This window comes from Mustela erminea, chromosome 1 (assembly GCF_009829155.1).
Source record: "Mustela erminea isolate mMusErm1 chromosome 1, mMusErm1.Pri, whole genome shotgun sequence".
Taxonomy (NCBI): domain Eukaryota; kingdom Metazoa; phylum Chordata; class Mammalia; order Carnivora; family Mustelidae; genus Mustela; species Mustela erminea.
The window spans coordinates 164,616,368-164,643,109 of NC_045614.1; the positions used below are offsets into that span (position 1 = coordinate 164,616,368).

The 26,742-nt window shown below is 35.7% G+C and overlaps 1 protein-coding gene across 12 annotated transcripts in view; it reads right to left on the reverse strand.

Annotated features, from left to right (window-relative positions):
- DZIP3 (DAZ interacting zinc finger protein 3) overlaps window positions 1-26,742 on the reverse strand; it is a 109,821-nt gene that overhangs the window by 58,365 nt on the left and 24,714 nt on the right. For 10 of the 12 annotated variants that reach the window (XM_032349794.1, XM_032349770.1, XM_032349741.1 and 7 more), the window contains 8 exons: window positions 23,986-24,058; window positions 20,116-20,271; window positions 14,477-14,593; window positions 11,445-11,525; window positions 10,997-11,121; window positions 8,102-8,216; window positions 2,215-2,334; window positions 469-570 (listed from right to left, as the gene is read on the reverse strand). In XM_032349794.1, coding sequence (XP_032205685.1) covers window positions 469-570; window positions 2,215-2,334; window positions 8,102-8,216; window positions 10,997-11,121; window positions 11,445-11,525; window positions 14,477-14,593; window positions 20,116-20,271; window positions 23,986-24,058 — 889 coding nt within the window. Of the gene's footprint in view, window positions 1-468; window positions 571-2,214; window positions 2,335-8,101; window positions 8,217-10,996; window positions 11,122-11,444; window positions 11,526-14,476; window positions 14,594-20,115; window positions 20,272-23,985; window positions 24,059-26,742 lie in introns of those variants that run through there. The other 2 variants (XM_032349787.1, XM_032349821.1) reach the window with 2 other exon arrangements.

Sequence of the window (26,742 nt, forward strand, 5' to 3'; positions counted from 1 at the left end):
CACACGCAATCTTTTTTTTTTTTTTAATTAGAAAAAGAGAGAAAGAGTGTGAGCACAAGCAGAGGGAGTGGAAGGCAGAGGAAGAAGAAAACCCCCCCATGGAGCAAGGAGTCCGAAGTGGGACTTGATTCCAGGACCTTAGGGTCATGACCTGAGCCAAAGACAGCCACCTAACTGGCTGAGCCACTCGAGTGTCCCACAATATTTCTATTTTTAAGAGCATAAACTTTTAAAAGGGAGGGAAAAAACTGATAGAAATCACTAACCAAAGCAACTAGTAGAGTATCCCCTGAAAAGATGTGTTTATTAATAAATGGTGATGACGAACAAAGAATAATGAGGAAAAAAGCATCAGAGATAAGAGCAAAAGAAAAATAGAGCCAGAAAAAAAGCAGAGAAGGATGTGAACAGGAAGTAATGGGATGGATAAAAGAAATGCTGTAAAGTTTTGAAGGAAAAAACAAATACCTGATCATTTTCACCTGGATATTTTAAATTCTTGAACTTTTTCCAACAAATTTTATGGAAATAAACACAGCAGCTTTTACTACACATTAACTGAAAAAATCCCTGGAAAAGACGAAAAAGTAAGCTGTTGATACGGAAATAATAATTCATATAGGTATAAAAAATACTACTGCAAGTCTCATTCATCCATTCACTTATGTGTACATGAACATCTTAAGTGACTTTCAAAATTATGCTATAACTAGACGAGTTTGACATGGCATTCAAAATTTATCAACAGACCACTGGTAATCAACTTTCTAAGTTATTTTTTATAAGTCCATTTTCACATCACTAAAGACAGAAGTAAAAGGACAAAAAGAAAAGGTAATTATTGGAGTAAGCCAATGTAATATTTTCCATATACTGACACATATACTGTTGTTCTGATACAACAAGATATCAGAAATTTGGTGAGTGACCTTTTTAGAGGAACATGTTTACTACACCTCTTCACCTCTATTTTTACATTTCTCTTTTCCTCCCGCCCCAATTCCATACCATATTCCCCTGGAATCTCTGTTAACAATCACTAGACCCGATTTGCAATGTTAATGACAGATAATTACTGCATTATCTCAAGGTATAAATTTCTAGGCCTTCCCAGTATGTACTCCCTGGGAACTATAGTCCTGCTTCCTTTAAATGGGTAAACTGCTTGGATGACAAAGATCTGAATTTTGAGGCCAGGACCTTCTGAGGCTACATGCTGTCCATGTGACTAGAACCCTGGAAGCCTCCCTGGGAAACCTTAGGACCATATCACCTAAACCAGACCCAACTTGCCACCAACCCTGAACAGCCACTTCCCCAGGCCTACTTTCTAGTACCTGTATTAATCTAATGAATACATTTTGGATTTCTTCCCCCAACACTCACTGTATACGCAACATGCTTTGCAACTGGATTTCCATTATATGATAAAAATGGTGTCAGACTGGCACTGATGGTTACATCTCATCCTATCTTGTGATTTCCCACAGCCTTATTTTGATATATTCAAAGAGAACTAGATTTGATGTACTTTGTTGAATTTCTTCAGATCCAGGCTGGTTTCACTTTGCTTGCCCAAGAACCATTCAACAGAAAATCATCACTTACTTAGTAACAGAATTCTTGAAGAGTAACACTTTTTCTCCTTAATAAAATGCTGATATTCTAAACCTACAACATTTCTAACTGTAAAGAATATTCCACATAATTTTTACTGCTATAATTGCAGAGACATTAACTATAACTACAGAGACATTTGAGTATTACAAAATCCCTAGCAAAATTGATTTACTTTTTATTGACTCCCAGATATATATAATTCCTGTTCACTATGAATTTAAGTTCTTAGAGACAGTCAATTTTTTTTAAAGATTTATTTATTTGAGAGACAGGTAGGAGTGTAGGTACAAACTCTAGCAGGGGGAGGGACAGAGAGGGAGAGAGAGAATCTCTGGCATATTCCCTGCTGAGTGCAGAGCCTGACCCAGGGCTTGATCTCACAAACCTGAGATCATGACCTGAGCTGAAAGCAAGAATTGGATGCTTAACCAACTGAGCCACATAGGTACCCCAAAATATTCAACTTCTTAACTGGATTACTACTATAATTAAACCAAGTACTCTTTTTAAACAATATTTTGATGCATAACAATAATTTGTATGTAAGTTTAATTTTATAATTTCATTTTTAAAAACAGTTAATAATTATATTACCTTGTAATTGGTGTTCTTTAAAATGTCAGCTTCGCAAGATCGTTCACAATCTAGATAACTGCAAATGGTCTGTTTCATTATATTACTTTCTGTTGTCTTGATAAAATCTTTAAGAAGAGCCTAGGTTTTAAAAATTTTTTAAAAATTATGTATTATTAGTAACAAGATTGAAATACTTCCAATATTTTACCTTAAATAATACGTTTATTTTATTATCTCCCTTTTTGAAGGCACTATATGTTTTTTACTAAAACAGCAATAGAACATTTTTTCCTCATTCAAAGTAAACAACATATGGAAAGGTCCTAAATTAGAAATACTGGTTTCTTACTGAACATAAACATAGGAGAAAAGAAAAAAGTCTGTGTTTGAAGCTGTACCTCTCTTCACCATCCCAACTCATAGCATAATACCTGACATGTTCCTACTAAAAACTACTTGCTCTGAAACACACACACACACACACACACACACACACACACACACAGAGACAACAAATCACTGGGAGCCCAGGAGGGTCTGCTAGAACTGATCCCCAGAACACTATGTTGGCAGTGGGACTCCTAGAGTGGAGCAATATGCCACTCACTGCCATTATGGGCAGAAGTAGCATACAGAAATATGCTTTCAATATTCAGAGTTGTAACTTGGAATGCAATTTCCTATTTTCAAATGCTGATTAAATGTAGGTGAAACACATTATGAAGTCTATGTTAAACAGGTCTTTAGACCAAGTCCTTAACACTTATCCCTTAGAGAGAGTATTATAAGATTTCAAATAGTAGTCTATTTTTTAATATTTTATTTATTTATTTGACAGACAGACATCACAAGTTGGCAGAGAGGCAGGCAGAGAGAGGGTGGGGGAAGGAGGCTCTCAGCAGAGCCCAAGGCAGGGCTCGATTCTAGGACCCTGAGATCATGACCTGAGCTGAAGCTTAAGCTGAAGCTTCAGGCAGAGGTTTAACCCACTGAGCCACCTAGGCGCCTCAAATAGTAGTATGTTTAATATACTGAGAATATACAACATGACAAATAAGTTGCCATAGAGTGTTTGATAAATCTAGTTACCATTCATAACATTCCTTTGATAGCATTCAGAATTTTAAATTGATGGCTGATATTGAAGAATAAAGATGTTTTGACCAAGGCAACGAAAATGTTTTAAATATCAAGATAAGAGAGAAAGAAATGAGAGGCATTTAAGGACCTGTCAGTATAAAGGTAGTATATATATCCTGTCAGCATAGCAAATAGCCAAGTGGAAATGGGGAAAAAAGAAACAGGCTCACAGAATGTATATAAGTACTACAGTTTCAAAGATCTCAAACTTACTAGTTCAATACTGACCTACTGACACTCCCACCAAATATATGCCACATATATACATATGCCTATATGCAGCTACATGAGTATATATCTGTGTTCTTCATTTTCTCTCCCCCACCTCTGTCTCCTTCAGAACACTAACTACAATTTGTAACTACTTTATTGGTTTTTTTTTTCCTTTTTAATCCTTTTAATCCTTTTGTTCCTTCTTTTTTACTCCTTATCTCTTGCCTCTTGTCTTTGGCATTCATTCATTCAATATATTTACTGAGTACCTGTTAGAAGACAGGTTGTTAGGGATGTTATGGATGTTAAAGAGACAGAAGTAAACTTAGCAGGGCCATGGGACCTGCTCATCTACCACCATCTCATCTATCAGCATCTTTCAGCTTCAAGCCAGAAATCTTGAAGTCATCCACTGCAGAATGGATTCCATCACCCTTTGTCTGCAATACATCATCAAGTCATTGTGTCGTTTCCCAAAATACACTGTAAATTCTTCCATTTCTATCTCCATTGATAACACTCCATCTTATCTAGATTATTAGCTGTAATAACCAGGTGCCTAACTGGTATACCTCTTCCCCACCTACTCTGCTCAAAGGTACTCTCTATACAAAAGCAAAAGAGTCAGTTCCTTGCTTAAAATCCTTCAGTGGCTTCCCACTGTACCTACCTAAAATAAAGTCTTAACCCTTACCAAGCATGGTCCTGCAGAACCTAAATTCAGTATATCTAGCCATCTCTTTGAATTTGTCTCTAGCCTTGCTCATTAAAAAATTCATATGGTTTTGCTTTTTCAGTTCTTCAAACTTGTGTGTCAAGGCCTAAGGACTTTCCCACACTCTTTTCCACTTACCTAGAATGCTCTTCCCTCGGTCTTTACAGAGCTTGTTCTATTCTCAGCCTTCTGGTTCCCATAAGACCTATCACGTTCCAGAGAGGCACACATGCATATGTGCATATATATACACATAGATAGATGTATACAGGTATATGAGTGTATATCTGTCTGTTCTCTTTTATTATAATTTGATTATATCATTCCAGTGTTTAAAAGTCTTCAGGGGTTTCACATTAACTTCAAGAAAGGGTCTGAACACCCATACTTGGCTTATATAAGGTCTTCCATGATCTGGCTGACATTTACCTCTGACACATTATGCATTCATGATACAAAACAGACTGTCATTTAAAAAGAAAAAAGGAAACATTCATAATGGCAGAAACTCCTAGTAGATAATAGCTGAAATAATCATTAAAATTAAAAATTCAGTAGAAGGATAAGAACAAGGGTAATGTTAAAAATAACCATATGCACTACCCTGATACGGTGCCAGCATCTCTAGGGGTGCTATATTCCCCCACCAGGATAAGTTTATCTAAAGGGATATATGAAGGTAGGAGCAAATGGGGTAGGGTAGGTCTTTGGTAGAACTCACTAAGTATAAATGGGTATAGGTCAGTCATCTAAATACCCTAAAAAAAAAAAAAAATCTAATCACAATGTCTGTGAAGCAAGACTTTGGGTGGGGTGCCAGGCACCAATCATTACAGATTAAGAACATGCTGGCCTACAGCCAGGATCACTGAAGCATTCTACCCTACTAGACATTAAATCTTTATTGGATTTTAAAGCAGCATAGGGAGGGAAGGCTGGTGTAAAGTCCAAAGCAGCTGGAATGGTGGCTGGATGCCCAAGAAACCCCTGGCAGCAACTATTTTTGAAACACTACATAAATATTATATTAACATTATAACAACTAACATGATAGCACTAGTGTGCACTGGCTGAGTATCTGCCCTATGCAGAAAGCTAAAGTTAAGGAAAATCTCCTCTAGAAAGTAAAACAAAAAGATAAAATGTAACAAATAGGGTAAAAAATAAGAAAATCATAGATTTAGTCCAAGATATCAAGTATCTAACAAACATTCCATAAATAAAATGAAAAAAATCATCTAATAAACTTTTTAAATGTCCCAGAACATTTTCAAAATATAAGCTCAGAATAGGGAGCACAGAATATCCTAAGAACTCCCAGAAGGAAAAAAATTAAAACAAGTTATAAGCAAAAGATCGAGAATCAGATGATTAGATTTCTCAAAGTAATATTGGAAGCAAGGAAATAATAGAAACACTTGGAAAATAATTTGCAACCTACAATTCTATGCCCAGGCAAGATATAAAGTATTGAAAAAATAAATTATTTTGAAGACTTGAAAGGTCTCAAAAAATTTACTTCCCAGACTCACCCTTCTCTAAGAAGCTGCTGCATGACTTGTAACACCAAAACAAGGGAGTAAACCTAAAAAGAGGAAAACGTGAGATCCAAGAAACAGAGTATTCTACATAGAAGGATAATCCAAGGAATAAAGGAAAACCCTAAAATAGATTAAATAAAGATGTATAACTACTGGTAGAATGGGGAAAGAAAAGTGTATGTGTAAAGGGGATATATAAGAGAGTTTAATAAACCCTCCCCATCTACCATAGAGGGAAGTCAAAAGATATTATCTACAATGGAGAAATATGATAAAAAAGCAACAGATCTTTTCAAAAGATATAGATATATCAAAGAAGTACGCCTAGAGAGCTGGAAGAAGGTGCCTCTAGTTAGGAACTACAATTAGAGATGATGGACCACAGACTGTTAATTTCGAGTCTTTTAATATTATTTTACACACTGTATATGTATATTATTTTCCTTGAAAAACTTCACTAAAAATGTCTGGATAACAAAGAAAAATATTTTAAAAGGAGGAGGAAAAAGAGAAAACTAAGACCAAGTAGGGACTGCTTCACGCAAGCTCAAAAGTTTAATGTTAAAATATATAAAATCACTTTTAAGTCTTAGGTTTTAAGTCTTAGGTTTGAAGTGTGATTTTCCTGACAAATGTCAAAAACTGTCTGCTTATTCTACTGATTACTGAGAGAGCTATAGTAAAATAGTACTCTGTGATTGAAGAGTTTTCTATCTCTCCTTCTAGTGTCACATATGTTTTGAAACTGTTTTATTAGGTTTGTACAATTTGAGCTGCTATAGCTTCTAAGAAAATTGAATTTCATAGTTTTTCAAAATATCCACTTTGAGGAATGGATCTGGCTTTCAACTCAGTCAAAATATAAGGACCCAGAAAAGCTTAAAGTAAAAGTCTGCAGACAGGTTATTCAAACACTAACCAAGAGAAACCCACTAAACAAATTAAAAAGTTACTACAATATGGCTTAGAAGAGGAGTAAAAATTAACTCAAAATTAAGAATACCAAGAAGACAAGGGAAATGGAAACTTTCATACTTCGTCTTAAGAATAAAAACTGGTGGGGTGCCCAGTTGGCTCAGTCAGTTGAAGCATCTTACTCTTGATTTTGGGTTTGGTCATGATCTCAAGGTTATGAGATTGAGCCCCACAAGGGGCTGGCTCCTTGCTCAGTGAGAAGCCTGCTTGAGATTCTCTCCCTCTCCAAATCGCACATGCACACATGCGTCTGCCCCTCACTCCCTCTAAAGAAAAAAAAAAAAAAAAAAAAAGAATACAAACTTTGAAAAGAAATATGAAGATAAATATCAACAACTTTGGACTTGATTCACAATTCCACCTTTAGAAATTTGTCCTATAGGAATTATGTGAGAAATGCACAAAGATCACTTTACATAATAATGAAAAACTGGAATGTTTACAATAAACTAAATTTTCAATAGCAAGAAACTGGTTACACAAATTAAAGCAGTTATACGATGGACCATGAAAAAAAAAATCATACTGTAGAATAATCTAACTACTGGGAAATTCACAGTATATATTTCTAAACTACATATCAATGTGTATAACATCATTCCAATTTACTAAAAATTAAGGGTTCAAGTGTTTATACATGTGTTTCTAGAAAGACATAAATGAAAATAGTTTCTCCATTTGAAGAAATATGGATGAATTTTATCTTTGAGCACTTTTATATCTTTCAAGTTTTCTGAAATAAGCTTTTCAAATTTTCTTAGTATTTTTTAAATTTAAATCAAGAACAAAATAATGGTAAATATGATTAGAAAAAAAAAGAATTAACTATTACACTTAGCTCCAGCTATGTGAAGTACTGGACTAGTATAGCATTTAATCTTGTTTTTAATACTAACAAATCTTGTTATTTACTAACCCAGCCACCTCACTTCTCTCTATGTGCTGAATCTTACATTCTGCACTAGGTAATGGAATCAATGTTGTTTCTTATACAAAAAGCTAATTTCCAACAAAAGAATGTGCTTGCTATAGAATATGACAAAGTTAGAGGCACCTGGGTAGCTCAGTTAGTTAAGCAACTGCCTTCAGCTCAGGTCATGATCCTGGAATCCCAGGATCGCATCCCACATCAGGCTCCCAGCTCAGCAGGGAGTCTGCTTCTCCCTCTGACCTCTCCCCTCTAATGCTCTTCCTCTCTCTCAAATAAATAAATAAAATCTTAAAAAAAAAAAAGTGGATATGACAAAGTTAGCATAGGCCACACTTCATCAAAAATGATTCTGATTAGTTACAGGTGAAATGTTCTTAAGTAATTTCTTACTTTAAAAGTTGTAGGTAAATCTTCATCTTCTGTAGGATCTATGTCAAACCAATGATCATTTGTATCTCCTATTTCTTGTAAACTTTTATGAAATTCTAGCAGTCCTCCATTATATCTGCAAGGCATTTTAAAATAAGGTCAGTTTGAATGGGACTCTGTAACTAGATAGTTTACCAATGAGACAATAAGCAACCCTTTTTTTTTTTTTTTTTGTGGTAAGTAGGGTGGTGAAAACCTCTGGCATGCTATAGAAATACAAATGCTAGGACTCTCACCTGTGGTAGATTGGGATGAAATACAGGTGGAAGGGGAGGCAATAGATTATGTAGTAGCTCAAGCTTGAACAGAATAGGGGCCATGGTAATTAAAGGGATTGTAGAGTTGGTTGGCTTTTGTCTACTGTCTTGGAAGCCTTGAAGAAAGAGAATGACAGGCACAGGTCAGCCAACTGTTGACTCAGGGCACACTGTGAAAGACAGAGGACTCTATGGCAGCATTTAAAAAGGCTCTAATCTCCTACATCCATAACAATAATCTGTACTGAAAATCAGGCCAAATTTAATCACAAGGTGAAACAAACTGCAAAAGAGACCAAATGCACCTCCTTGACAGGACTATTACCAACTCAGGACACTCTGTGAAAGTTAAAAGGTCTCTATGGTAATATTTAAAAAAAACCTTTACCAAGTCTAACCTTATAAGGGCATACTGTGCTGGAAATGGGGCCCTGTATTTAATCACAAGGGTAGAACAGCAGAAAAGACTAAACACACTGCCTCAGCAGGACTGTTATGCTAAAATGAGGGCTTTGACAGGGAACAAGTAGATCCTAAGATCTGAAATGGGGACATTTAAATGAAACCCCTAAAGTGTCCTGAACTCCTCTGGCTGATAATGACCTCTTTCTTGCTAGAGGAGTGCAGAATCCATTTTCTGACCAAGCCAAAATATCATCTAAGGTGCATATATCAAAAGATGATGCCCTCCCTTCTCAAGGTCCTCTCCTATCTCGGCTTGTTGCTCATGGACCAATAACTCTGGAACTGGGTATAAGCAGAGTCCAAGTGGGAAACTAGAGTCCCCGCCCCTAAACGAAAAGCTGATTCACCATAAGAACTGCGGAATTTGCCTAGTGTGTACTAGTGTGTACAGAAACATATGTGGGAGTGGATCTTTAGAGTGCCGAACAAACACAGAGACACAGCTGGATAGGGAAGTGTATGCTGATTTGGGATGACTCCTCCACAGTTCAAGATTGACTTTCCTAACAAGGACACCTGAGCCACCTGAGCCAACATGCTGCTGAGAAGGCTACTTCAAGCGTGGATCCAACAATGGCCTATACTAATTGAGGTGGAGATGCTGGAAATTTTTTGGCAGGGTACTGAAAAAGCCTAGGGAGCTAAGGATGTTAGAATGGACTTCCTACACAAGACCAAAGAAGCCACCACTACACAAGGTTCCCTGGAAAGGTCCAGAGGACAGTCCAGAGGACACAGTGAGAAAGGCACCAGCGTCTTTGAGCAGCTCAGTGGTGACTGTCCTCTAGGCCAGGGATGAAAGTAAATGATGCTGTCCTGTGACTGGGCTTTCTCTTATCAATGATAATGGAAAACAGATTCTCTCCAATGCCCAATGGTCAAGAGACTAAAGAGTAGTTCACACATCTGAGGGAAGGACAGCAGAATACATTCTTTGTCCTGTCTCACAGCTATGTGAATTCTCTCTACAGTATAGACTAAAGAGATTCTGACCATCCTAAAATTCTGTAAAACATCACAAAAGCCCATTTATATTGATGGCATCATGCTACTAAATGGGAAGCAGGAAGTCTTCTGGGTACCTTAGTAAAAAATAAGCATGCCAGAGGATTGAAGATAAAATCTTACAAAAGAATCAGGTAACTCCCACAGAGGTGACTCTTTTGGGAATCCCATGGTTGGGGCCAGCAGTAATCCTGCATAAGGATTGGCACAGCTGCCAATTTCATCTTTCAAGTCTCAGCCAAACATTATTTCCTCAGGAAGACTTCTGATTCCCAGAACTGGACTGGGTGTCTAGTGAAGGCTACTTAGTTTTTCACTGCATTTTTCTTCATAGCTCTTTATCATATTTCATAATTGATTATTTGTATAGCTGATTATTTGATTAAGGTCTATAACCCTCACTATACGGTCAGTTACATGAAGACAGGAACGATCTATTTTGCAAACTATCATATCCCCAACACTCAGCACACACAGTCTTCAGAACATGCCAAATTCTGAGCAAATAAAATTAATAAATTATGCTATAATGGCTAAGGACCTCCATATAGGAAGTAAATAGTCCAAAGAGGTTCCCCCACACAATTTCACTAACTGTGTGATCCCCAATATTTCCCAAACCCAGACTCTGGACCCTTTCAGTGCTTTAGAAACTCATTTATACCTTAAACATCTATTCCCACTGGTGATCGTATTAATAACTATAACCATCATTTGTTTATTAAACCTGTGTTCTGAGAGCTTATTTAATCATCTACAACATCCTTGTTGCAGGTAGGGACTATTATTGGTTCCATTTTACAGATAGGAAAAGATAAGGCTGAGTAACATAACATTTCTCAGGGTCACAGATTGGGTACATGGCAAAAAATGTATTTAAACCCAGGTCCGTCAGACTGCAAGGCCTATGTTCCTCATGTCTTTGCTACACTGTCTTTTATTGCCATGACCTGTTAAGTTTGATATTTAATATCCTCAAAAGCATTAAAGAAATTATTATCTACAGGAACAGGTGAAGAAGAACCAGTAGAGCACAAATGTCATGATACCTGGTATACTACAAAAACTATCCCATTTCACAATGCTAAAAGGTGAAAGGCAAGATCTGTCCATTTATTAAAATCCTTACCTCTTCTGAGCACATCGAAGCAAACCACGTCCAAAATAAACTAAACACATAAAGTTCTCACATATTTCATTCTCTTGGATCACCATCTTCATCACTAGAAATTTATTCTCTGCTTCTGTGTAATCCTGTAGGAACATAAAACTAGATTTGGCTGATATAAAAGCATTTGTTCTTTTTACAATAATTATTTTCCAAACTGGAGAAGTCAGAGCAGCTTTCATATTGATACAGTCAAGTAGTCGTTTATTCACATCTCTAATCCTAGCATCTGTTTGTGATCACACAGATAATATACTCAATGATTAAAATACTTATTTACAAAAGAACATTTTCTATAGCCAATGTTTCAAAATGAACATTTAGAGAATTTCTAAAATCAACCTTTTGACAAAAAGTAGTCAGTGAGTGTGAGAAGATTTACAATGGGCAAATAATACATGCTACATACCTCTTTCTTTCCTCTTTCAGTAAGTGCCACTCCATACAAAAACAGTAATGTCAAATAATAACCAACATTAATCTGATGTGCCTAAAAGAAAAAAGAATTAATTGGTTATTTACACTAAGTTAATTTTCAGTATACCAAATTTAATTAAATATCCTAGGCCTATCAAAAAAAAAAAACTCACCATTTACAACAACGTGGATGTAACTAGAAGGTCTTATGCTAAGTGAAATAAGTCAATCAGAGAAAGATAATAATCATATGATTTCACTCATATGTGGAATTTAAGAAACAAGACAGAGGATGATAGGGGAAGGGAGGGAAAAAGAAAAGACAAAATCAGAGAGGGAGACAAACCATAAGAGACTCTTAACTATAGGAAACAGACTAAGGGTTGTTGGAGGCGGGTAGGTAGGTGGGGTGATGGTGTAACTGGGTGATGGTCATTAAGGAAGGCATTTGATGTAATAAGCACTGGGTGTTATATGCAACTGATTAATCACTGACCTCTACCTGTGAAACTAATAATATACTATATGTTAATTAATTGAATTTTAAAAAATAAATATCCTAGACCTACCCAGCAATTATTAAAAAATAGTAAAAATTATCATCATTATATTTTTAACCATCTAGTAAGAATAATAGCAAATAAATTTTAGATATATTTGACAATTTGACCCTAAAGAGAAAGGATAGTCAATAATCTCGAAATAAAATTTTACAGTTTAATAAAAGAAAATGAAAGCCATCAGGATTTACTGTCTCTTTCCCCCTCCTACTCCTACATGCTACAAATGGCTAAGATCTCCAGACAGATGTAGTAATAAGTACAACTATATTCTGAGTCCCATGAGTCCTTCTGAACATGGGAGTAGGTCTTGGAGGCTTCAGCTATAACACTCACTGTAGGAATGCCAACTTCCTGGTTTTGATAACATAAATTGTTATGTAACAAATAACTATTGAGGGAAACTGAGTGAGGGTATGCCAAGATCTCTCTGCACTTTTGTATTATACAGCTTTATTTTTGCAATTTCTGTGCATCTAAAATAACCTCAAATAAAAAGTTTAAAAATTGTCCATGGAGAAAAATATTATACATTCTGTTCATAAGCATTCTACTAACTGAAAATCATAACCATATCTTTTGTCACATTAACTTTTTACAATGAGACTGTTCCATACTATAAACAAGATTTTTTTCAGGTACAGAGGTACGATAAGCATCTACAGGATATGTCTTATTTTTTAGTGATCTGTGTTCTCTTACCCAGAATACTTCTCATGGCCAACGGTACATATTTATGAAGTAACTGCTTTGAGTTAGAAATTTGGCTTCAAACTGATCTCAGTGGAAATAGATATGTGTGCTTGCTTTCAATGAACCTGTGTAACATCTAACTGGTTTCTATCTTAAGATTCCCATCTTTGCAGAGGTGGTAAAATGCAGTTCACAGAATAGACACTAAAGCCAAGATTACATGGGCTTATATACTGATTCCACTACTTACCACCTAATGAATTAAGAAAGTTATTTAACCTCTATGCTTCAGTTCTAAATCTATAAAATAGGAATAATGAAGTGGGGTGCTTGAGAAGAGTAAATGAGCTAATCTTTACAAAAAGTATCTCTCATATAGCAAACATTAAGTGCAAGCTATTATTTTGTAACTTAAAAAAAAACTGGCTTCATAAATAATATGACTTGAGCCTTTGGCTCATACAACTCTAAACAGAACACTTTGAAAACAGGATAAAATGTGGAATTGTGGTAATGCTACAATTACAAATACAAGGTAAAGAACTCAGGAATTTAGAGATATAAGCATTACATTGCTAACCAATATGCTCTGGCCTTTCCTCCCTACCTGCTCCCCGAATAGTAGGGATCATTCCAAGTATTGGAACTAAATGGATATTGAGATACTGGCAACTGCCCTCCTCCCTCATGCCACCTCTTAGAACAATGTTGCTCCACCTATCCTCAGTAGCCTTAAGGAACAGGGAGAGCCATCTGGATACAACAGTAGGCTGCTCTGATCATGACAATTCCAATTCTGTTCAACAATGCTACCAAGAGAAGGATCTCCTCCATTTCTTTATGTAAGACTCATCTTTGAAGTAATGTCTAAGTACAGTAGGCTAAGCAATCAGCATCTGTTAATGTTGATTTTATACTCATTTATTTTATTGCTTGGCAACCTGGTCAGTGGAGAAAGAGCAGATCTTTAGCATCCCAGAAATTCTGGGGAATACTTGTTAATGCAAACTCCCTTTTGCTACCTATTTTGGCTCCATGTAGAGCTCCTTTAGGGTGATATACATCACCACTTAGAACCCTCATCCCGAGAATACTAAACTAAAATGATTTCTCCACTTTCTTGTAAATCTCAGAGATTTGGTGTCTTTGGCTACCTTAGTTGTACCCAGGTAGCCCTTTCTTGAAGATAACTCTAATCCATCTTCTACATGTGTGTGAAATTTAGTTTATGTTATGAACCCAAAGTATTCAAAGAACTGATTTTTTTCCTTGTACTGTCCTGTACTATTGGTTCTGATTTTTGATGCCAGGTTTATTTTTCCTCAGATTTTCTATTTATTTCTAAAGTGTCCTTTGATACTGAACATATAAATATATCTTGTCAATTTTATCTTGCATAACCACTCATTAGCAGATGACAGAAGTTCCAATTTTTACAAATATAGAAATATCAGTAGTTGATTAATAACTAGGAAGAAAGGAAGGAGTAATTTCTGAAGTTCATATCTCTCCATTTCTAATAAGAAAGCCCGTGTTTACTAGTTCAAGTTTTTCTTCATTTTAGATAAACAATTTTATGGTAGGGAAGGGGACTCTTAGATTAGGCTCATTACAGAGATGCAGTATTGAAGTACAAGGAATAGGAAGGTAATCAGTTTATGCATACCTTTTCTCAAGAGGTAAAAGGAAAATACAAATTGTACTAGCTACCCTCTCATTGGAAAATGTTATCCAAGTCCATTATTTCAAACTTTCAAAAGAAAACACTTACAGTATAATTAGTAGCCTGAATGTTCCTAAGAGCTGCTTCCAGTTGTGTTATCAAGAAACGTAAAGTCAAAACAGGAACAATTTCCTCCCCGTTCTGGCTGTTAGTTGCAACTTCTCTCTGTGGAAATAATTGGTCAAAATTTTCTATAAGTTAAAGCAAATATCTACATACATTTTTATTATACAAGTAATACATGCTAGTTGTAGAAAATCTGGAAATGATTTTTTAAAAATCCACACCACTGGGGCACCTGGGTGCTCTGTCAGTTGAGCATCTGACTTTTGAGTTCAGCTCAAGTCATGATCTCTCATGGTTGTGGGATCCAGCTCTAAATCATGCTCCCTACTCAGTGGGGAGTCTGCTTCTCTATCTCTTCCTTTCCCTCTCCCCACTTTCTCTCTCTCAGAAATAAAGAAAGAAAGAAAGAAAGAAAGAAAGAAAGAAAGAAAGAAAGAAAGAAAGAAAGAAAAGAAAAGAAATCTACACCACCCAGATACAAATGTTCTCTCATTTATTTGTTTTTAAGTAGTCTGACAAATCTTTGTTAACTATTTCCTCAAAACACTTAAAAAGCATTCTTATGTCTGCCAAGAATTGGCCACATCCACTCCTACTTCAGAGCAAAGTGGTTATCCCAGTTCATTATCATACCTTCTATTCTCTAAGCATGCTAAAATCTTTCTGGCCCTGACCCTGCAAGAATGCTGGCTTAATTCCAACACTAGGTCAAGGTATCTTAAACTATAATCTGATTGGAACCAAACTAATACAGGGTTTATTTTATACCATACTTTGTTACATTATATGGATGAAATGAAAAGGAGGACTATGTCTTATCTTTGTGTTCATTTCTCAATACCTTGTACCTACAAGTGCTTCCCTTAAATTCCACTATGTGTTTAAAGATGTATTATCTGTGTGAAAAGTTTAACCTATACTTTTTTTTTTTAAGATTTTATTTATTTATTTGACAGACAGAGATCACAAGTAGGCAGAGAGGCAGGAAGAGAGAGAGGAGGAAGGTTCCCCACTGGGCAGAGAGCCCAATGCGGGACTTGATCCCAGAACCCTGGGATCATGACCCAAGCCAAAGACAGAGGCTTTAACCCACTGAGCCACCCAGGTAACCCTAACCTATACTTTCTTAAAATGGTTTCTAATACACAATATTTTTTTTATTTTTCTCCTAAATAGCTAGGTATTTTTTCTCCCAGCACTCATTTACTGAACCTCTTCTCCATCAACACATATATTTCCTGAAGTAATCCACTGTCATGTTTTTAAAATGTCTACATATGGACAGTTTCCAAATTTGTTTTCCAGCTCAGAACTATCACTTAAATTCCAGACTCATTTATCCAACCAGTTACTCAACAATATCTCTTGGATTTGAGTAAGCATATAAAATCTAACACTGAAGGTCCATCTACTTAGAACTAGAAAAGCTGGGCAAAATATAAAAACCATTTTTTGAAAGCAACAGAAAGCTACAAAGGCACTGTAAATCTCTGGGGTCAACATTCAGAGAGAAGGAAAGCCTAGAGACACAAGACTGACTCTTGGAGTCACTGTTTTCCTTAAGGTAACTGCCATTTTCAGTTGTGGCTGTGAGGCTGAGATGCTAGGCAGTTTTTAGTCAACTTACAAAGTTGGGGGAAAAACAGAATGCACTACCTATCGAGGATGAGGGACCTTGGAAAACACTACATCCTTTGGTCAGGACCTTGAGGAAATATACTCCTAAAGTAAGAGTGTCAGTTTTGGTTCCAGCTTGAATGCAATAGTTTATTTGGGAGGTGGAGAGAACAATGGTAGGGAAATACAGATGTGATACAGGGAAGGGAAAGCAGGCTTTAAATTAATTGTAAATTAATGGGTATGGTTTTTGTTTGTTTCTTTCTTTCTTTTTAAAGAGAGGGAGGTGACGGGAGAGGGAGAAAGAGAATCTAAAGCAGGCTCTAAGCCATTGTGGAGCCTGATACAGGGCTCAATTTCACAACCCTGAGATCATGACCTGAGCAGAGATCAAGTGACAGACACTTAACTGACTGAGTAATCTAGGTGCCCCAAAGGATGTGTTATTTAGTTATTCACAATGGACAGCTGGGGTTAAGACAACAGAGAAACTCAGTATAACAGTGAAAAACACAGTGTTATTCAACTCAAGGGAGAGAAAACTGGGATATTTACAGAACTCCCAAGGCTTGAGTGGTGATATAAGAGTATTAATTCCTTGGGACTTCTGAACTACCATGAGAAGTACAGCCTTCTGTAGATCCAGGGGAAGCCTTAAGGCATGGAGATAAAGACACTGAATATTGGAAATTGTCCAGAGCATACTGAAATAAGAGGCCAAGGGGCTAAGGATTATGTGCAGGGCACTGACAGTACCTACCATAAAAGGTAAGCCATAAATAGACCCTTTGTCACAGAACAGAAGCTTAGAACCATTTCAATCCCCAGATGAATTAAGTAATCTGCCAGAAAAGCACATTACTAAGCAAAGACTTTGTCCAGTTAAGGAGGGTTGCTCTAAACCAACTCAGGCAGCCACTGCAAGTAGCAGAATTCTCTATCATCCTTTAGATGACTATGGAATTCGTTTTGATATTTTCATCTTCGCTCATGATTTGGGTTATTTTTGCCTTTTTGAAGATTCTTACCAGGAATTTCTCAATTTTACTGATCCTTAAAAAGTTTTGGCTTTATTGACTTTCCCTATTTTCTTATTCTGTTTCAATGGACTTAGATATCTTTATTACTTCCTTCTTTTGACTTTGTTTCTAATTTGTTCTTCCATTAATTTCCTGAACTTTATGCTTAGATGATTGATATTCAAATTTGCTTTTTATAATATTTGGATTTCAAGCTATAAATATTTTTTGAAGCACATATTTTACTAATAACACAGACTTTGATATGTATTTTTTATTCAGTTGAAAAATTTACCTAATTTCCATTGTGATTTCTTTTCTTACCCATAGGTATACCTAGAGGTCTATCTTACAAACAATGATTTATTATCTTTCTGTATTGATTTCTAAATTCATCAGTGGTTAGAGAACATGTTCTATATGTTATGATTCTTTGAAATTTGATGATACCTGCTTTGTGACTAGCACATAGTAAATTTTTGTAAATGTTCGGTGTGCACTTAAAAAGAATCTATCTTCTGCCACTGTTGGTTGTAGTGTTCTGTATTTGTTATGTGTGTGTATGTGAATTATATCAACTTTGCTATGGTTCCGCTAATTTTATGACAATGTTGTGTCACTTATGGGATCATGTTAAAATCTCCTACTGGGATTGTTAATTTGTCCAAGTCCCTTTAGTATATCAATTTTGTCATCATATACTAACAGTTCTGTATGCATTTGGTCAACTTCTGAAATTTCTCTATTTTCTAGATGTCCATAGAGTCAAGAGCAAGTAATACAATCTTGTAGTTATAAGAGCTTCACAGTAAGTTTTAATATCTGAGTGGGCAAATTCCCAGCCCTTCTCCCCTACACTTCTCTTTCTTCCTTTCATTTCCCATCTAAACTTCAGGATTAGCTTTCAGTAATTACAACCAAAAAATACCCTCCTGTCACTTTTTGATATGTGATATTTATAAATTTTAATTTAGGGAAAACTGACAACTTTATCACACCATGTCTTCCCATGTGTATTGCTTTCTATTTTTTTTTTTTTTTGAAAATCAAAAGTATTGATTTTGAAACTTAATGTGAAGAAAATCAGCATGTAGATACTTGCTAAAATGCAGATTCCCACACCTACCTCCAGAGATATTGTTTCCTTAAGACTAGTATGGAGTTCAGATAGTCTCATGTAGGTGGCCTAGGGAAACTATGAGAATTACTAGTCTATATCTTGTATATTTCTTGTGTGTTTTCCTAGGTATTTTACTTTTTTGGAAGGTAGCTATGCTCACCACTATACCACCAACGCCCGCTTGTATTTTACTTTTTTGGTTGCTAATATTCTTCTTTCATTTTTACCTTCTAATTGGCTATTGTTCCCATATAGAAAGGCTACTGATTTCCATTTCTTGTTGTTTCTGGGTAGTTTCCAAAAGATAAAGAAGGGAAACAGTGGCATTACTCCACAGTCTCAAACCAGAATTCATACTGCTCAATTATCTCAGTTAAGGTTATTAATTGTATGTGAAGTCTTTGGATATTTTTAGAGTTTGTTTGAATTTTAAATCATATCCTATGGTGTTTTGTCCCCAATTAAAGGCTACAAAGAAATGAGTAGAACATTTTCTGTAACTTTGAAAAACTCCATTCATTTAAGAACTGATACCCATCTTGTGCTGAAAGTTTCAAAAATTATTTTAAAATACTACTTCCAAGATAGAACTCTACCGTATTTTTTTAGAGTATTTATTTTACTCATAAATAAAAAAATTTTGGACATTGTTTTTATCTTATGTTTTTAAAAAATTTGTCAACATTTTACAAATTAGAAAAACCAAAAGCAATTCCCTGTCCCAGTGTGACATGCTATCGGTTATTAGTAGAATAAGAATAAACACTAGACCTTATAGTCAGTGATGGCTTACTAGCTATTAACCCACTTTCCCACCATTATTCTTGAAAGACCAGCACCAACTAACTCTATTTAATAAAAGTCTACAGTCAAAGCTGACACCAGAGACCTTCACAAAAAGATGGAGATTTCAAGACTTTAGCTACACTATTGTGGGAAGAAAGGGAGGGAGGGAGGAAAAGAGGGAAAAAGTCACTGTGAAATAATAAAAACAGATACATTGATATCTGTTCCTAGTTCCTGGTTATATTTGGTCTTTGATCCTGGTTCCTGACACAGAGTTCCTAAAACTCCTGGAATTTCTTGAGTATCTTTTGTTCTAATGAGGTAACTCTCAGTTGGCCCCTGGATAGGGGCTGGTCAACAGAAACAACAAGCCATGATTAGAAGCTTGGAGCTTTTAGCACTATCCCCACTCCCAGATGGGGAGGGGCTGGGCATTTGGATTAATAATTGATCATGCTTATATGAGGAAGCCTCCATAAAAATCCTTCAAGTATGGGGTTCAGAGAACTTCCAATTTAGTGAACACATCCACATGCCAGGGGAGTGGCACACCCCAACTCCACAGAGACAGATGCTCCAATACTTGCGACCCTTCCAGACCTTGCCCTATGTATCTCTTCATTTGGCTGTTTTTAAAATCCTTTATCATAGCCTTTATTATGTAATAAATTGGTAAATATCAATTAAGTGTTTCCTGGAGTTCTGTGAGCTATACTAGCAAATTATTGAACCCAGGAAGGGGTCATGGGAACTCCAATCCATAGCCAGTAGGTCAGAAGTACCAGGGACAACCCAGGACTTGTGACTGGTGCCTGAAGTCAGAGCAGATTTGTGGAACTGAGCCCTTGACTTGTGGGATCTGATACTAACTCTAGGCAGATAGTATCAGAATTTAGTTGACTTGTTGGATACCCAGTTAGTGTAGAACTAGTTGATGTGGGAATAAGTCCACATCTCTAGTGTCAGAAGAGCTGTCAGTATAGTAGTAGTATGAGAGTAAAGGAACATAATGTATTTTCTCTGGACAGCCATAAACAAAGAGCTGTACTTCTACCCCAAAGAACAAATTATAATCTTACCTGCATGATTTGGAAGGAAAAATTTTCTTGTAAGAACTTCTTAATGTGAGGGACCACACCTTTTGGTAGAGTATTAATTGCAGTCAGTAATTTCTTCACTTCTACTAGTAAGTTAACAGGGACAAGATCAGCAGGTGTGTCCTTTTCCTGTTTACCCTAGAAGAAAATAATTATTAAAAAATTACACCATTATACATATTCTTATTACTCTAAATATTAAGACTAGAAAAAACATTAAAAGAAAGAACAAAGACTAGGGCACCTAGGTGGGTCAGTTGGCAAAGTATCCTATTTTTTTTTAAAGATTTTATCTATTTATTTGACAGAGAGCTATCACAAGTAGGCAGAAAGGCAGGCAGAGAGAGAGAGGAGGAAGCAGGCTACCTGCTGGACAGAGAGCCTGATGCGGGGCTTAATCCCAGGACCCTGGGATCATGACCTGAGCCAGAGGCAGAGGCTTTAACTCACTGAGCCACATAGGCGCCCCTAAGTGTCCAACTCTTGATCTCAGCTTGGGTCTTGATCTCAAGCTCATGAGTTTAAAGTCCCACTTTGGGCTCCATTAACAAAGTGCCTGTATATACTATGTAGGTAACTATGACAAAGTGATAGAAAATCCAAATAAGAATAAGACATTCTCGGGCACCTGTGTAGCTCAGATAGTCAGGTGTCTGCCTTCGGCTCACGTCCTGGGATTAAGCCTCACATCAGGCTCCCAGCTCGTTCAGCGGGGAGTCTGCTTCACCTCTCCCTCGGCTCTTCCCCTGCTTATGTGCCTCTCTGTCCTTCTCTCTCAAATGAATAAGTAAAATCTTTTTAAAAATTTTTTTAATTAAAAAAAAAAGAATAAGACATTCCCTCTGCTTTCAAGGACTTAAAATATAGCAGGGAATTTAAGACCAAAATTCAGGAAGCTTTAATATACAGAAGCCTTAATATACAGAAATAAATATATAAATTCATTTGGAAGTTATAAATATTCTAAAATAGGAATAATTATACCACTTTTAACAGGTAGTGGAATGGGAAATATCTACAATTTAAGGCTTAAATGTGAATTAGGCCTCAAAAAATGGCTGCCCTACAGAAATACACAGATTGCATTGAATTGACCCACTTAAAGGCATAAAAAATGCTAAGCTTAAAGTATTACATAGATTATTCTACATAATGATATGAAAGCTAGATCTAAGAGTACTTTTTACATATGTGACTGATGCTTTAGTGACTAAACACACAGCATATTGAAAATAAAACTGTAATAATTTAAATTATAAACAAAATAGTAAAACAGATTGACTTATAATTCAGTCAGACCTAAGTCATAGTAATCTTGGGTCTATAGGAATTCATTCTTACGGACTTAATAAGCCATCATTAATGTCTAATCAATAGCTATATACAGTCAAGTCCTGCTGGACTATATATAGTTCCTGCCCAACGTGTGAGGAACACGTGGGCAACAGAAATGGAGAAGCACCTGGAACACATGGATGATGGACTTCCTTCAAATCTTAACAAGATACCACAGTTCCTATACCATGTTTAAACTTTGGGAATATGAGTCCATTGATGCTGACCTCTGAAAATCAGAAAAGACAGCTTCTTATTATGGAGGCCATGTAAAGCTTAAGTCACTGAAAATGCCTTGGGGGTTGGGAGGAGTTGACTCTCTAACCATCAGTCAGGTCTTTCAGACTGCAATTACCCAGGAAAGTAACCAGGACTCAACATGGTAGGACTACCTGCCTACTCTCCCCTTCTGGGTTTGAGTCTTTTTTTTTTTTAATTTTACTTAATTTTATTCTTTTCAGTGCTCAAAAATTCATGGTTTATGCACCACACTGAGTGTTCCATGGGTTTGAGTCTTAAATTAAGATTCCTCCAACCCCATCAATATCCAACAAACAATCTTATACTTTATTTCATTATATGAAAATTATATCCAAAAATGTAAGAAAGTTTTATTTCAAGCATTATTCTTGCAACTTTTCTGTAGGTTTGAAATTTTCCAAAAAGTTTATAAAAACAAAAATCTTCCACAATGTAACTAGACAAACCCTTCAAAAGAATGACCACTGTCAGTAGGGCATACATTTCAAACTAAAGATCAGTTCTGTAGTCAAAAGTTACCACAAAATCATCTAATATTAATTACCAAATTGATACAGAAGCAAGATTATGGCATGAATAAAAATTTCTAATAGGACATACTATAAGCTTCATGCTTATTAAATATTTTTCTTATTATAAATATAATATTTTAAGTTAGTGGTCATAAATTATATAACTACAATTATTTAAGCCAATTATTAAAATATTTGACGCTCAATCCATTTCACAAAATTGATTTAGCTTCTAAACCAAACTCAGGTCAAAGTTTTCACCTCCTTTAACTTTTGTATTTCCAATTCTGTATTTAGAAATTCACTTTCTAAATCTAATCCCTGCTGGCTCAAGTGTACATCCCTATGTACATCTGTATATATTGTATTTTCTCTGAAACATTTTTTACAGTGATAACCTCATGCAGTTAAATAATATGATTATTTTTTATTTCTTTCCAGCGTAACGTATTCATTGTTTTTGCACCACACCCAGTGCTCCCTACAATACGTGCCCTCCCCAATACCCACCACCTGGTTCCCCCAACCTCCCACCCTTCAAACCCTCAGGTTGTTTTTCAGTCTCCATAGTCTCTCATGGTTCACCTCCCCTTCCAATTTCCCTCAACTCCCTTCTCTTCTCCATTGCCCCATGTCCTCCATGTTATTTGTTATGCTCCACAAATAAGTGAAACCATATGATAACTGACTCTCTCTGCTTGACTTATTTCACTCAGCATAATCTCTTCCAGTCCCGTCCATGTTGCTACAAAAGTTGGGTATTCATCCTTTCTGATGGAGGCATAATACTCCATAGTGTATATGGACCACATCTTCCTTATCCATTCGTCCGTTGAAGGGCATCTTGGTTCTTTCCACAGTTTGGCGACCGTGGCCATTGCTGCTATAAACATTGGGGTATAGATGGCCCTTCTTTTCATGACATCTGTATCTTTGGGGTATATACCCAGTAGTGCAATTGCAGGGTCATAGGGAAGCTCTATTTTTAATTTCTTGAGGAATCTCCACACTGTTCTCCAAAGTGGCTACACCAACTTGCATCCCCACCAACAGTGTAAGATTATTTTATGTTCATATATTTTCTCCTGTTACTAGATAATCTTTACAAAATTTATTAACAGTGGACATCAATAATCACATAAAACTATGTGTAAGTTAAAACTGAACTAAAAAAAACCCAAATAGATCTTCATCCACCCTTCATTAAATATAAGTACATGTGATATATAGGTATGTATATATACATATACATATTTTTTAAGCTACCACAAAATATATTGTCACTGGCAATATAATCCTTATAGTAACATATCTTTGATTCTCCTTCATTTTGAACTGGAATTTCTAACAGTAAAGATGATAAAAACAGGAAAGAGAATTTCAAAACAACTCTGAAAATTTCTTACTAAATAATTTCTTTGCATGTGCGTAGTTTTCATTTTGTTTGGATTTTGCTTTAAAGGATCAGTAAAGGATTTCTTAAAATTGATTGTTTTATTTTTCTGGACAAGTCAATTCAATCACCTACAAGTTTTAACTTACAGTGAGAATTGGTACTTAAAATAACATTGAGACAGAAGTATCAATTATCAGAGATTTAATTATGACTATAATTTTAGTTATGAAGGAAAAAAAGTAGAGTCACCCCTAAATTCTGAAGAGATAAGTAAACTGACTAGATTTAAAATTACACTGTCATAATTACTTATTAATTCATTCATAATTAACAAAAATTAACTCTTACCAGTTGGTCAGTAGATTTTTCTACCTTATTCTTGATTTCCTCTTTAGTTTGCTCCTCCACAGTTGGAGCCCTACTTTAAATGAAAAAGAAAGAAATGTGTATTCAGAGTATCTCCTTATAAAGAACACAATTAAACTGTAGTAGTAAAGAATCTAACAAGTGAATTTATCTGAAAGTTCGAAAGTGTAAACAATATATAGCAAGACTGATAACAGTGGCAGGTGTCATATCTTTAGGGATGCAAGTTAAAGGAAAAAAAAAGTATGCTCTGCCTTTACTGGAGAGCGCTAAACAGAAATGAAAGCAGATATAAAAAATTTTCTTGGACACAGAATATACCAAAATCATGGGAAAAAATTAACTTTATAGCACTGTTTCAATGTAAAAAAAAATGGATCTTAAAAAGGCTGAGGTTTATGAAGATAATAAAGGTTTGGAATGGATCTATATTATGCAGATGCTTTTATTTTTTTGTTCCAGGTTTCTGGCCTTATAGTTATCCAGTTTTCCAAAATGATTTTTTAAAATTGAGAGAGAATGTCTTATTTAAAAATTAACTATTTTTGTAAAATAGTTCATTTGTAAATTGTTAAGTTTTGATTCTGACATTGGTTCAAAATGTGAATATATGCAGTGTTACATACAGAACTGAAAAACTATTTATAAAATTGCTTTTGTCTACATATAGAACCATGATATAGGGCCCATAATATAAGAATCATAACATACGACCATATAGGATTTATATGATCTTAATTCTATACACTAGCAGAGAAAAAACTGAGTGAGAAACAGCAATGGATCTACTCAGCATTGTGTTTTATAAAAATCATCCTATCTTACTTCACATATATGTATTTATTTCTTAGACTATCATTTACCATCCACCACGTGCCCACTGATCTTGTCAGGGAAACTGGGACCAATAAATAGTACAGTATTTCACATAATGAAAGTTTCAATGGAAGAGATTTATACACAGAAACAGTATTTCACAAGATGGTTCTCAATGCTCTTTAAAATGTCATGGCAAAACAAACAAACAGAAAAAAACCACACACACACACACACACACAGAAACACAAAAAAAGCCTCTTAACTGTCTTTTCATCCACTTCAAAGCTCCACTCCAAAAAGTAACACAAGGGACAGTCTTGTGTTGTCAAGGAATGAAAAATACTACAGCAGTATGCTGAAGTCTCCAGGTTGTATAAGAGTATAAAAAATTGTCACATGTATACCTTTCCAGCTAACTCTATTTCATGATCATTCACTCCTTGGCCCAACAGTTCTCATTCCCAGATGCACACTAAAATCACCTGCGAAACTTCTGAATCATCCAGGTGTCCAGACCCTACTTTAGCACTTCTTAGGTGTGGAACGTGGGCTGCTATATTCACCATAGTTTCTCTAACAATTTTTGATATAAACTTAACTAATTCTCATTCCCTCCCCAACATTAAAATTGCTCTAATGAAGGTTACTAATGAAATCCCACTATTTATTTCAATAGCTTTGTCTTTGTTCTTCATTCTACCTGTATTTCTGCATCATTTAACATTGCCCATCATACCTTCCAACCGTCTTTGAAAACCTCTGTCATCTTCACTGCTGCTGGTTCTCCTCCTAGCCCTCCACTTCTTCTTCTACTACTGGCTACACCTCTTCCTCATTTGTCATATTCATTCATTATTTTAATAATATTTAAAACAAACTATGTATCCTGGTATATTAGTATAGGAAGATATACAAGCAGTCATCTATGGCAGTCATTTTATATATTAAAATGATTAAATTGATGTCCAGAGAGGTTATATAACGTGTTTTTAAGTTATACACCTAGAAAGCAGCAAAGATAGAACTAGACACAGAAATATTATTTTTCTTTTGCTATTTTGTTGCTTTTACCACCTATTGCGTACTAGGAGCTGAGGTTTTGCTATAATAATATATCCTGAAATATACATAATATATATACGAATGTTCCATTTCTTAGAAGATTTATTTATCCATTTAAGAAAGAAAGAAGTGGGGGAAGGAACAGAGGGGAAGAATCTCAAGCAGACTGCCCGGCAACTGGGTAGCCTGACATGGTGCTCAATCCCATGACACATTAGCTGAAACCAAGAGTCAGATACGTAACTAACTGAGCCACCCAGCTGCTCCACTAATGTTCCATTTTTATCTATTTTCTTACATTTTCTACTAAAATCAATTACATTTATGCCCACATATAAATAAATTCTCTCAGATAGGAATGAGGCCCTTCTAATTCACTATGTAACCTCCAAGTCTCTATCCCAACATCAGACATAAAGAAGGCACTCAAATATTTATTGATGAATTAAAAAATAAGCAAACTTCCATGAATTCTAACAGCACCCATATTTTTTTTTAATTTTATTTTTTTCAGTGTTCCAGAATTCATTGTTTATCACCATCCAGTGCTCCATGCAATACGTGCCCTCCATAATACCCACCACCAGGCTCACCCAACCCCCCCACCAAAACTCTCAGTTTGCTTCCCACGGTTTGTCTCCCCTCCAATCTTCCCCAACTCCTCTCCATCTCCGAATGTCTTCCGTGTTATTCCTTATGCTCCACAAGTAAGTGAAACCATATGATAACTGGCTCTCTCTGCTTGACTTAGTTCACTGAGCATAATCTTCTCCAGACCCATCCATGTTGATACAAAAGTTGGGTATTCATCCCTTCTGATGGAGGCATGATATCCCATTGTATATATGGACCACATCT